A 12,535-nucleotide genomic window follows, 5' to 3' on the forward strand; every position below is an offset into this window, starting at 1 on the left:
GAATTTAAAGCGTGGCAAAGCCGCATCTAGAAAATTCTACAATTAAATTCTTCCCCGGTTTCTCTAATCATGACCTGTTTACCCATTCGAAAGAGGCTTGCTGTGCTTTCGCGAAATTCCTGGAATTCCTCGTCCTTTCGTCGATCATGTAGATTCCTCCATTTTCTGGAGAACAGGCGAGCTCTCAGTGGATTTTGTAAACACACGTGAGGCGTCGAAACGGGAGTTAAGGTAAAATTACTCCGGCTTCTGGAAAATTTGTCTCATAATTATTGTTAAGGAGATATTATTCAGGATTTTTTGTGGTCTCTGGGCGCCCAGAACTGAGTGAAATTGTCATTTTGTGGCTGTCACAGATAGAAGTATGAAAAAAATTAGAAGAAGTACTTCCTAACCTCTTCAACAGAGTTACAGTCTTTGTTAATCACAACGAATTTATCGTTCCTCTGTCCGGTAGACTCTAACAATATTGGCAATTGTGATGTGCTCAGAGCCTTCGATTTAGCTTCAGAAAAGGCGAATTAATTTTTCGGAATTTCATTGCTTTGACAAAATTCCCATTCGGAATCTGAGAATAATGTTCCCCTTATTTCACTTTCCATTGCAGATGGACAACACGAAGCTCATGTCAGCCTTTGCCATTCACTCGAAACGTCGTAAAAGTGCCGACGCAACCCCTCCAGAAGCGAAAGTGAGACGCACACGTTCGTCAGCAAGTGAATCCCAGAACTCTCGGGGCTTCAAGACCCCCTCGAAACTGAGTCTCTCTGCTCACGTGGCCATTGAGGACATTGAGAATATTCTGAAGACGTCAAAGACAGCGAACGGTATCCAGAGTGCGAAGCACAACGACGAAGTGCTGACACCAGGGAAGAGTAGAAAGAAGAAGAGAACGACGAGATCAGGGTCGTCACTGTGTATTGACGAGCCTGTGGCCAATAATGAGGTGGAGGACGTTGCTCCAGTCCCTGAAGACATTTCCCCAGAGGTACCCGAGGTGAAGCTCACTCCAAAAACGCCGGCCAAGGGGAAGAAGTCGATCAAGGGAGTCCAGAAGAATAAAAAGACTGTTAAGAGTCAGAAACCGGTGATTCCAATGCGCCTTCCTGATGGGCTTGATGATTCCCAGCAGGAGGAGATTCTGAATGACATCAATCCACCAGAGGAGGCCTCCACCCTTTTTGATTGGGTCATTCATCCTCTCAATGTAGACGCGTTCTTCAAAAACAACTGGGAGAAGGCGCCCCTGCACATCAAGCGCAACCGCCCCAATTACTACAAATTATTGTTGTCAACCGCTCAGATCGATGAAATCCTCCGTCGCTACTACATCCTCTTCACGAAGAACCTGGACGTAACGGCTTACGTGAACGGAAAACGAGAGACCCACAATCCAGAGGGCAGAGCCCTCCCAAGTGTCGTCTGGGACTACTACGCAAACGGTTGCTCAGTGCGAATGCTGAATCCCCAGACATTTATTCCGAAACTCCACAACTTGAATGCCACCCTCCAGGAGTTCTTCGACTGTTTCGTTGGGGCAAATTTCTACCTGACACCTCCTGGCTCCCAGGGCTTCGCCCCTCATTACGACGACATCGAAGCCTTTATCCTCCAGATCGAGGGTAAGAAACGTTGGCGATTGTACAAGCCCAGGAACACCTCGGAGTTCCTCCCCAGGACCTCCTCGAAGAATTTCGATCCCTCGGAGATTGGAAATCCCATTCTGGACGTAGTTCTTCACGCTGGGGATCTTCTGTACTTCCCCAGGGGAACAATCCACCAGGGGGAGACTCTCAATGACTCTCACAGCCTTCACGTCACCCTGAGTGTTTATCAGAAGAATTGTTGGGGCGATTTCCTGGAGAAACTGATGCCAGAGGCCCTCAAGACTGCTATCGCCGAGGATTCAGAGTTCAGGGAGGGAATGCCTCTGCATTACCTCAAGTCGGTGGGCCGTGCTCATGATGACAAGGACGATGATATGAGGAGAATGATCCTCGAAAAGGCTAAGAAACTCCTCACCAAGGCCATTGAGAAGATCGACGTGGACAAAGCTGCTGATCAGATGGCCAAGGGACACATTCATGACTCATTGCCTCCAGTCCTGGCACCTTTGGAGCTTCAGTGCTCGGTCTTTGAGGATGGGGAGAAGATGGGGGAGGATGGAGAGGTGTTGAACAGGGTGGAAATCGAACCCGACACTAGGATCAGGCTTGCCAGGGGCCATGCCGTCAGGCTCGTCCACGAGGAGGAGGAGGGATGGAGGATCTATTACTCTGCTGATAATACGAAAGAGTATCATGAGGTCGAGGTGCAGTTCCTCGAGGTGGGGGAGGAACTTATTAAGGGGATCAAACAGATCATCGCGGCTTATCCGGAGTTCATCAGAGTGGATGACTTGGAGATTGAGGGAGAAGATAATAAGGTAAATGACAAGTTCGAGCTTTTTGTCTTCATCGATAGATTAATGAGGATTTTCAAGGACTAATTAGGGATTAATTTTTGTTTTCAGGTTCAGGTTGCTAGGGATTTATGGGAGAAAGGACTTCTCCTGACTAACGTACCTCTCCCGGTGATCGATTAACTCGGACAACTTTATCAATTAACAAGGGGAAGTGGTGAGTTCGAAGTGAGCCAAAAATGATTATCAAAAGTGATTCAAAGTTCTTTGCGAGAACAGTTCATTTGTCCATTCGTGTTTGGACATAATCGTCTAGCAATGAGTTTGAAGGACGAGGTAATTGAATCGTGATTCAAAAATTGATCTATGAAATGAACTTTTTCTATTCTCAGGGAAACACAATAGAGCAAATTAAATAATCGTAAGGCAGAAAATTCATTCGTTTCACATGACTTTATAGTATGTTATTTTTTTTTATTATTTGTTTATTGATAAGGGTCATCAGTAATTATCAGTTAACAGAAGAAAGATATTTGAGTTTTGGATTTTGAGTTTTTTGGGATTTCCCAGCATCAATTTGAGGTTTTTGTCGTAGGAGATTGTCTTCCTCACGAGCTTCATGAATATGACTTTTGCGTTGAATAAGTTAAAAAATCTTTAAGGCCTATATGGTAAGGATTAAGTGGAATAAAAATTTTTGGTATGTTATGGAAAAATCAATCTATAAAATAGCCTGTTTCGATTTATTGAGATATCAATAAGGACCAATTAAATGATTATAATGTAAACAACACGTTCATTTCGTTATTTTCCCAACATATTCTTTTTATTTATTGCTTTTTGGTATTTACACACGTGATCATTAATTATAAATCGAGAGTAGAAAAATTTTGGAGCCTTAGATATGGAGTTTCAGGTCTTTCTGGGGCTTTTCAGGATCGATTCCTGTCTTCTGTCTGGCTAAGACGTATTCAATGTACGTGATATATCCGTCTCTGTCGAGATCATCTTCCTCCAGGACTCGGTCGATAGATTCTATCCAGATTGGAAATAAAAATTATAAAAATTTACCTGGGAGAATTGGCAATTGCTTTTTTGTTAGCCGAAATATTTAGTGATAAATATGGTTTTCGTCTTTATATCAATATTTTCTTGTCCGTAATTATGAATGTTTATTAATATGTTCCTATATTTTTCGTCTTACCCACAATAAATGGAATTTGCTTTAATTCGTCTCCTATTTCGTGGCCGTCCTCCTCTTTATGGAACGAGTGCTGGATCGCGTGCAGCAGCTCCAACCCATCGAGCTTCGTATTATTATCAATATCATGAGCTCTGTTGGTTGCCAAAGAGATCAATTAAGAATCACCAGAATATCATGATATATCATCCCTCCAATTTTTTAATGTAACAAAACATTCCCTGAAACACTGGTAACCTGACCAAAACAGTGGAACCCTTTACTTCAATTAATTACTCACTGGAAATAATAAAAGTCCAGCTGTTCCTCCGTCATTTTGGACACGTCAATCTCATTCGCAAAATCCCCCATGTCCTCCATTAAATGTCTGCAAAATAATTCAAATTGGTTCGAAACAATTTCAAGAAAAATTTTTTTTTTTCAAAGTCAATCATCTCCTCGATTAATATAATCCTTACGCAGTGTCGTGCAACAGTTGTGCATCCTGTGTGAGTTTAACATCCCTCTGGGGTGTATAATGATGATGGGAGGCAGATCCTCTAGGATGATGAGGTCCCCGAAAGCCACCGACCGCAGTGAGACACGTGCCAACAACAATCAATCCGAATATCTCCATATTATCCCTGAAATGGTGTAATAAATCGAAATCAATGATTAATTCATCACTGGCATTCCTCGTGGTCGTTGGGGGGAAGGGGGGGGGCAACAGAACCGACAATAGGACCTGCTGGAGTCTGATTTCGCGTTGAAAGTACTCAAGAAGAGGGTGAAGATGGAAGGGGGGAGCCACCCGATAACGCCCCCTGGCTATCGACAGATGGGCCGATTTGGGGGGTCTGGCGGTAATTATTATGCGATTACCCACAAGCCCATTGATTTACATCGGTGGACTATCGAGGGGGTTCCAGTGATCCAGTACCGATGAGACATCGTCAAGGGGGTGGAGGTCGCTCGGACGGAAATACTTGTCACTCATGTCTCGGGGGAGCTCTCGGTGAATTGTAAACAGTTTTTCAATTTTTTTTGAGAGCGATATTTATTTCATTAGGTGGAGGGGGTGAGGGCCGGGGGTGGGTGAGGTATGAGATGAAGAGATGGACCACTCGTTCATTGATGTCCATAATTTAAAACTGACAAAAATAAAAAGTTTAAAGGGAAAAAATTTATTGAATTTAAAAAAAAAATTCAGTGTTACGTTTCTCGACATTTGTTTCCCTATTTTCTTTTATTTATTGATTTATAATTTACTTTTGGATGCGTATATTATGTATATTATGTGAACTGTAAGTTCCGCTATTTTTATCGACCACGTCTCCCCATTCGGAAGCGAAAAATCAAATATTTTGACAAATGTCATCGACGCGGGTCATTATAATAATAAGTAAACACGTGAGTGTAAAAAATAGGTGTAAAGTAGACAAATACTCCCTCGACAAGGTACTCGGATTAAGGGTATACTTAGGAATGATTTCAATGGGCTTTGGGAATGGAGTGAATGGTCTCGGTGGCAATGCAGGGAATGCATATGTTGAAACGAGGGGCTGCATCCCACCCCCACCCCCCCTGGGCCCCATCCAGTTGCAAGTGGACCCCCATGGACGCACTCAGCCCCCTGCTTGGGTGCGAAACAGTAGAATTGGAGACCAACACTCCCTTTAGCAGCCCTTCGGGGTGTCGAAATCCATAAATAATTTATATCATTTGGTCCATTCAGGGGAGATTGACGGAGAGAGGGAGGAAAATTTTTGCAACAAATGGGGTGGACATATGTGTACCTGTCTCGTCTTACCCGATATTTTTTTGAGAATCGACGAATCTGCGTGGAATAATTACCGTAATATATAACAAAGGGGAATTTATCAACTCAACAGACAATTTTAATTAGTCAGTAAATAATTTACTCACCCGTTAAATGAACTGTTTCAGGCAGTTTCAGATTGTTAAAGTTAAAAAGAGGATTTTTTTTCGTATGTCGTCAGTTGAATTAAAATGAACTCTAGAGTTGAAAAAATCTGTTCGTATTGAATAAACTTTGGGAAATTGAGATAATGCTCCGCTGATAAGATATCCCTGTCCTTATAATCGAAGCCGAATATCTCGATTGAACAACTGATTATTATTATTGCCGGAATATCTAACGAGGTCTGGTGTAATGTGATAGCCAAGTTTCAAGCGAAATGAATTTTAAATAACCCGCCCTCGCTTGATCTTGCGCCCGTGACTATCTCACTGGATCATCAACATCAGATGCATTCGTTTTTCAACAATTCCCTTTCATCTTCGATTTTTGCATTTCAAACTTTATATTACACATTCAAAATATTTAATCTCCACTTAAAAAATATTTTTCGCATCTCAACAAATTTTTTTACAATGAAAATATTTTATCTCTGAAACATATGATTCGATCCCCTGATAATTTTGACCCGTTGCACTTTGTTATTATTATTTTTATGTTGATTTACCTGTTTTTTTTGGGGGCACCGTCGATGCACCTGGACCACGTTATCACGATATCACAGCCGATCCACAGGTTTTGCAGGTGTTCCTGTAGATGTTTTCCGAGCTCAGTGGAGGAGGGTGGATTTTAACCTGGCTATTTTCCACGAAGGGTGCGCTGCCATCCAGCTGACAATTTTCCATCCCCTCGTGTTCTCGCACGCGCCAACGATTATCGACGTTTTTACCGAGACCTGCGTCAACGCAATCCTGCGCTCTTCCTCGTGCTTCTCCTCGGAGGGCGCCGTTTGGGGCCTCAGTATTTTTCAAAATAAGTGAAAAATATTGAGGCCCTGGGGGCAGTTGGATGGGCCTGAAAAAAAGGAGACTGAGTCGTTAAAAATTGGTCCTCAACTTCAAATTCACTCGCCCACTAAAATATCAGAGCTTTCAAGAATAAATAAATAAATAAATTTCACAGAAATCAATTTTTGGAAACAAAAAATTGATGGGACCCAACTGGAAGTTGAACCCACGTCTTCTAGAAGTTCAGTCAATCATTAAAATTAAAATAAATACTTCGAAAATGAAGAAATATTATTAACAAAAGACCTCTCCAGAAAATATAAGTGAAATAATTACCACAACAATTTTTTCGCATTAAAAAATCACTCAAAAACGTCCAATCGAATGTAAATCAATTTTTTAATTGATCAACTAATATTTTTAAGCCCCAAAAAAAATGTTGGCGATTGAAAAAAAATCGATGTTCTGCAGTTACTTTATTCCCGACTCCTTAACTTTTGACAGACGATATTCCACTCGTCTGAATTGAATTTTTTTTTCAAAAATTTTATTTTTTGTTCCACGTTAGGGAAGTTTTGAGTGGCAATAGCGGGGTGGTGAATGTAAAGAGGGTGGGCTGTGGGTGAGAGATATAGATACGCGGCGAAATTCTGGTGAGGGATGAGAGCAAAATGCGGGTGAGGGGATGATGGGAGAAGTGAGAGGGTGAGACGCTGAAAGCACAGAGAGGGAAACGGCTCACAGCTGGTTGTCATGGTAACAAGAGCATAGCCTAAAGCTATGCTTTTATTGATTCCAAGCCGCAAACAATGTACAGGAGTGTAGATGTTTCGCCCCGTTCTCTCATCTATTTCATCAATTTATTCTCTATCTTGGAATCCTGAGGGGAGCACCCTCAAGGTCCCAGTTGAGGGCCTTTACCCTTAACTTTTTTTTTGAATTATTCCTGGAGAAAGGGTCGCCAAGAACCTGTTTTCTTCAAAAAATTATTTTTATTTTCCAAAATAGGGTACATCACCGGGAAGTCTTGATGAGGTGACAATAAAGTCCTTGAAAAACGTCAATCACTCATGTCATTGACTTTATTCGAATCATCGTGACTGTGTAAATGCTAAAAAGGGATTTTTTTTTTGGAAAAATGTCATGTGGTACCTCTCGACCGAGAGAAAGATCGAGGAAAAATTGGGGAAACTCAAACGAACGTTGCCGTAATTTTTCGAAGGTAAATTGACCAGAAATTACGGAGTGCTTTGAAAAAAATTCATAACAACTTCGTAAAATTATTTAAAAAATGAAAATCGATTGGATCGTTTTGGTCGGATCTGAACCGATCGATTTTATTCCCTTTTTTCAGAATTGAAAAATTGGATCGGAAATGGACAGATCGGGACAATGACAAGTCCTTGCGAGTCATTGAGCTGCAAATCATGCCAATCCACGATCCTATTTAACGTCTGACTAGTGACGGAGCACACCCACTGCGTTTTCTCGTTTCCAACATTTTTACCACCCGGTGATACATTTTAAATTGAAAAAAAAAATTGGGGAAGATCTTTAGGGCAGACACCGAAAAACCCACTGCCACAAACTCCACTTCCCCCCGCTATTTAATTAATAAATAAAAGGAGTGGATCCCTGTGGGCCACGAAATTTTAAATTCACTCATCACTCGAATGAATTCCGGATTATTACCTGAGCTAATTAAATAACTGTTGTACCGATAATTAAGATATTAAAATTCATCCGCGAATTAATGTGAATTGCTGAAAATGGGCGCACATTCGCCAATTTCTGACGCATGAAAATTGCCCAAAGGGATGCGCCATGCAGTCCAGTGATCGATGTTTTCGTACACGTATTCAGGTGATCGGTAGTACTGGACTATGGTAAAACTGTCCAGTGAAATAATATATTCATAGCTTCCGGATGGTTCAACGTGCGTACATAGGAGTCCATCTCCATCCCACCCCATTCACTTCGCTCTCGGTTTCCCTCCCCCCGATCGTCCCTGTCCGCCCCGCTCTTTCATGTCATGAAATTTCAAACTCTGGGTCCATTAGACGGATAGAAAACTTTGATAAAATTTCCAGTATCGCGAATTTTACGGCACCAAAAAAAAATTTCTCAGGCGACCGCCGCGTGGAGAAAAATTTGACCCCCAGAGGGTGAAGGGTGGGTCAGAAGTCTCCGAACCGAATAAATAGTCCGAAATCCATTTGAATGGCATGAAAAGTCGGAAATTATCGGGCCAATCGAGTCGACGGTTCCGTATTTATAAAATATCAACTTTTAATTATGAAATCGGCAGGAAAAAATCAGGTAAAAATCGGGAAATTGACATTGTTCGAGTGATTAACTTCATATCCCTCGTGAAATTCACATCTCGAGATTCTTCGTATCATTCACGACATTCTCTCATCCCCGACGCGTCTGTGCGCCTCGTTAAAACCGCTCGACCATGGACGAGTAGGTTGCCACTTCCGTACCCTGGCAATCGCGCAACACATCCACGAAAATTTTATATACCCCAAAGTATATATATATTCCACACGTACACCGAGGCAACTGTACGTGTTACACTGCGGATGGAGTCTGCAGCGTCCGTCGAGCGATCGGCAATTTACTTATCGAGAAAAAAGGGAAAAAGCCACGAGGTCGAAGGCAAGCGGCAAAAAATATCCTGAAAGAGCATCTGAAAAAAATAAAAACAACGCAAAAAATATATATAACATCGCTTACTTCGTTGGCTTCGTCCATTATTTTTTTCATAATTTTTTTTACCCCCTTTCCTTTTTTTCCAACTCCCGCTAAACATTTTTGTGTTTATTTTTCTTCCTTTTCGCCTGCTAAATGCACCTAAGAGTCGAGGGCGGTTTGTACCCCTCGGGTAGAGGGAAAAATTATTTTTAAACATTTTCCCTAACCGCGTTAACGAGAGAGGCTCAGGCCACCGACTGGCACACACCATAAAAATTTAAAAACATTAAAATTAGTTCAAGGGAAGAGGAAGATCTGAGGAGTTGGGAAAGAATTTGAGTTGTGATGCGGTTTACGGAGAGTCCGGGGGTTGTTGGGGGACCTTTTCTGCCCCTGGTCGCCCTCCACCAGAGGGGAATCATTCATATGGCATCTCAGGGACTCGAAGGGCTTAACATATTAATTAAATCTTTTTTTTTCTCCCGTAATCATCACCTGTTGACGCACAACAACATTTACAGAGGAAATCATTTTCTGAAAATGGAAAAATCGTTCAGAGAGCCCTCGAAAAGGGAAACCCTCTGAAAGTTATACCAGAGTGCACCTTATTCTCCTTTTTGTCAGTGGAAGAGTAGTCTTTGCTCTTGGCCAAAGGGATGAGTGAGTTTCTCTTCTCGGGTTCTATCGTGAGGGCAACTACAAAACGTCGAACTTGTTCGAAAAGCTCTTTTCCTCTTTTTCCCCAGAAGAAGACGGAAATACGACATAAGAAATTCATCCAGCGCCCGAGACACTGGGGAAAAGGCATCCTAGAAACATCATAGAAAAAAAAAATAGAAAAGTGAGAGCTTAAGTGCCTAAATGTCCTTGAGAAATTAAGAGAAAAAATTGAGTAAAAAATTCACTACAGCAGATTTTCTCTAAATAAATAAATAAATAAATAAATAATGTGGCTATCTCCCCCCTCCTGTATCTCAGACAAAAGACATTAAGATAATGATTCACCTGAAAATATTTACCCCTAAAAAATAGTTAATTACACCCCGACTATCCAATCTCCTCCCGTAAAAGATCCAAAGTGACCTGACTTCTTCTTCTCCCCCCTCACCCCCATCCCCTCGTTTTACATAACCCGTCTATATACACAGAGGGGAGGGTTACCTGGGAGGAAGACTTATGATGGGGTTCCAATTTGCCGCGGGGGCGCCGTCAGGCTGCGTTTAACAACTTTTTAATGGCTGGGAGCGACGGTGGGGGTGGATTGGGGGTTGGAAGAGGAGGAGGAGCGTCGGAGGGAAATGGCTGAGGAGGTGACAAGACTCGACGTACAATCAACGTAACGTTAAAAGTCTCGTTATTTAAAAATTGGGAATAACTGGAAATAAATAACGCGCCCCATCCCCCGTATTTCGTTCAAAAAATCGCGTATTAAAATTGAAATTCGGGATGATAAATTCAAAATGGAGATTTTGGGGGGATTAGCAGTCGCAATAATATCAGTGAAGTTAATATTAATGATTGTACTAGGGGTTGGTGCCGAGATATTGATAATAATAGACTTCGAGGGCGAGAAATGTTGGAGAATATTTTTTTTTCAATTTTTTTAGGGGCATCAGAGGGTTCTGGGGTTTTCCATTTTCATTTCTACCCTTGTGCCGTCCCTTTTTCCTACCAATCCTCGTTCGCTCCCTTTTACCCACTGGGTATACGAACTCTTCCCATCATCGTTGGGTCGCTGGTCCTCTCTATTCCTCGTCCATCCCCCTCACCCTCCACCGCACGTTTCCACCAACCCCATGTTCACCTGTCCTTCTCTTTTCCTATTCTCTCTAGCCTAGTGCAGCTTCCTCGCGTTCTGCACCCTCTCGCCCAGTCCTCGGGTAATTGCATTTGACGTTGCTACGTTTTTGTTTCAGAGCTTGTACGTGACGCTTCCGCCGCCTGTCTCTCTCTACCGATGAAAGCAGCCCTTGGCGAAGGGCTTACTTCCACTTTGGGACTTGCGATGAGGGAAGCGGTCTCACCCCTCTCCCCGAGAATTTTTTCCCCAAAAAATTCGGGGGTAATTGGCAACCGATATTTTTTTTGTGAAATATTTCCTGGAAAATCATTCCCTACGTGAAAATTTACCGTCGGGAAGGGCTGGAGTCTTTTCCAGGAGTCGATCCGGGGAACTCTGAAGGTACTGGACCTGGGGATGAAGTGGATTTTTTGGAAAATTTCATTTTTGAAGGGGGGGAGCCGGTGCCACGCAATCGGATGGTTTTCCAGGACAAATTAATGTCAATATGACAGTGGGCGGTTTCCGCAAAAATCAGATGTTCACCAACAAACGGTGGAATCAATTGGCACGTGCATGACACGTGGCGCTGATAATATCACTTTAACCCCGACACCCTGACGTATCCTCCCCCTCGCCCCCTGCCCCCGCCTCCTATTAATTTCGTCTTGAAAATTGGCGGATTTATCAATGACAAGATCCACAAAGACAATTACCCCACCCCATGCAAATTAAATTTTTTTAAAATATCGAATGTTAATGCAAATCAATTTTAAAAAGTGGATCCACATAATCTGAGTTCTCGACGTGATTTTTCTGAGTTCCATTATTATTGATTTGAATTCTTCGTATTTGGCAATGATACACTTTAAGGAGGACGGAGGTCATTTCTGGGAAGGGGTTGACAGACTCCTAGTGCGCGACAGTGGCCGCACGCAGATCAAAGCTGTTCGGAAATTCAGTGGAGAGTGGCAGGGTAGCGTCGACGATTTGAGTCCAAGGGGGTGAGACTGGAGAATGACAGAGAACCTGGGGGTTTGCGAACTCTATTCTCCCCTGCGGGGGTGCCATATCGGCGGGGCGTGGTCCAAATCTGTCACACTAGCCCCTGCATTTACGCACTTAGGAAACTGTCCATTAGGAAAGTTTAGGGCTGCGGTGTATCGAGTATTTCCTTGTTTGTCACGTCGACGACACGGGTTCGAGTCCTTCCCCAGGAGCTGGAGTCCTGCGTTAAAAAAAGTTGTAAAATATTTTTTTTTACCGATCGATTTCGCCAATAACTGACGCGAAAACAAATTTTGAGAAAAAATTAGACCTCCAGGGGGTGAACGAGGGGCAGAGGGTGGTTTTGATTGTCCTTTGGTCCCACCCTTCGCCCTCTGGAGGTCTAATTTTTATCCAAAATTTATTTCCAGGTATTTCCCTAAAATCCAAGTCATTTTTCTCTCGATTCGCGAATTTTCTGTCTTTTTTTATAAACTATGAAGTCAAGTTGATAAGTCAGGGTGAATCATATCCTTCAGGGATCTGCTCGGCAATATGGCTCGTGTTTTATCGAAGCACTCGGATCTAATCTGTCGATCTACCCCACGACCATCCGGATCTGTGTTAAAACGCGAGATCACATCCCCTTCAGGAATTGCCCTCAGTAAATAGTGGTTTCCCATTGTACTGATTGATTTGATAACCCCCCGACGTAAATAATCAC

At 42.6% G+C, this 12,535-nt stretch overlaps 2 protein-coding genes across 4 annotated transcripts; one reads left to right on the plus strand and one right to left on the minus strand.

Moving 5' to 3' along the window:
- The first annotated feature begins 89 nt into the window (after positions 1-89).
- No66 (Nucleolar protein 66) lies at positions 90-3,194 on the plus strand. 2 transcript variants are annotated; one of them, XM_064137295.1, is made up of 3 exons: positions 90-231; positions 608-2,425; positions 2,513-3,194. In XM_064137295.1, the coding sequence occupies exons 2-3, from the start codon at positions 608-610 to the stop codon at positions 2,582-2,584; spliced, it is 1,890 nt and encodes a 629-aa protein (XP_063993365.1). In that variant the 5' UTR covers positions 90-231; the 3' UTR covers positions 2,585-3,194. The 2 variants fall into 2 exon arrangements, with proteins under 2 accessions (XP_063993365.1, XP_063993366.1); XM_064137296.1 differs by lacking the exon at positions 90-231 and adding an exon at positions 239-362.
- A 6-nt stretch (positions 3,195-3,200) lies between these two features.
- On the minus strand, positions 3,201-6,246 carry LOC135171025 (multiple coagulation factor deficiency protein 2 homolog). 2 transcript variants are annotated; one of them, XM_064137300.1, is made up of 5 exons: positions 6,068-6,246; positions 4,061-4,225; positions 3,883-3,969; positions 3,606-3,736; positions 3,201-3,436 (listed from the first exon to the last, which is right to left on the minus strand). In XM_064137300.1, the coding sequence occupies exons 2-5, from the start codon at positions 4,216-4,218 to the stop codon at positions 3,300-3,302; spliced, it is 513 nt and encodes a 170-aa protein (XP_063993370.1). In that variant the 5' UTR covers positions 4,219-4,225; positions 6,068-6,246; the 3' UTR covers positions 3,201-3,299. The 2 variants fall into 2 exon arrangements, with proteins under 2 accessions (XP_063993370.1, XP_063993369.1); XM_064137299.1 differs by lacking the exon at positions 6,068-6,246 and adding an exon at positions 5,508-5,965.
- Positions 6,247-12,535: the final 6,289 nt, after the last annotated feature.

This window comes from Diachasmimorpha longicaudata, chromosome 18 (genome assembly GCF_034640455.1).
Source record: "Diachasmimorpha longicaudata isolate KC_UGA_2023 chromosome 18, iyDiaLong2, whole genome shotgun sequence".
NCBI classification, from domain to species: domain Eukaryota; kingdom Metazoa; phylum Arthropoda; class Insecta; order Hymenoptera; family Braconidae; genus Diachasmimorpha; species Diachasmimorpha longicaudata.

Bases quoted from the DNA above. Each gene is read 5' to 3' on its own strand.
- No66 (XM_064137295.1), top strand. From the start codon at position 608: ATGGACAACACGAAGCTCATGTCAGCCTTTGCCATTCACTCGAAACGT. The intron at 2,426-2,512 runs GTAAATGACAAG...TTTTGTTTTCAG, and splicing joins TTGAGGGAGAAGATAATAAG to GTTCAGGTTGCTAGGGATTT.
- LOC135171025 (XM_064137300.1), bottom strand. From the start codon at position 4,218: ATGGAGATATTCGGATTGATTGTTGTTGGCACGTGTCTCACTGCGGTC. The intron at 3,970-4,060 runs GTAAGGATTATA...ATTATTTTGCAG, and splicing joins CAACTGTTGCACGACACTGC to ACATTTAATGGAGGACATGG. The intron at 3,437-3,605 runs GTAAGACGAAAA...CAATCTGGATAG, and splicing joins GCAAATTCCATTTATTGTGG to AATCTATCGACCGAGTCCTG.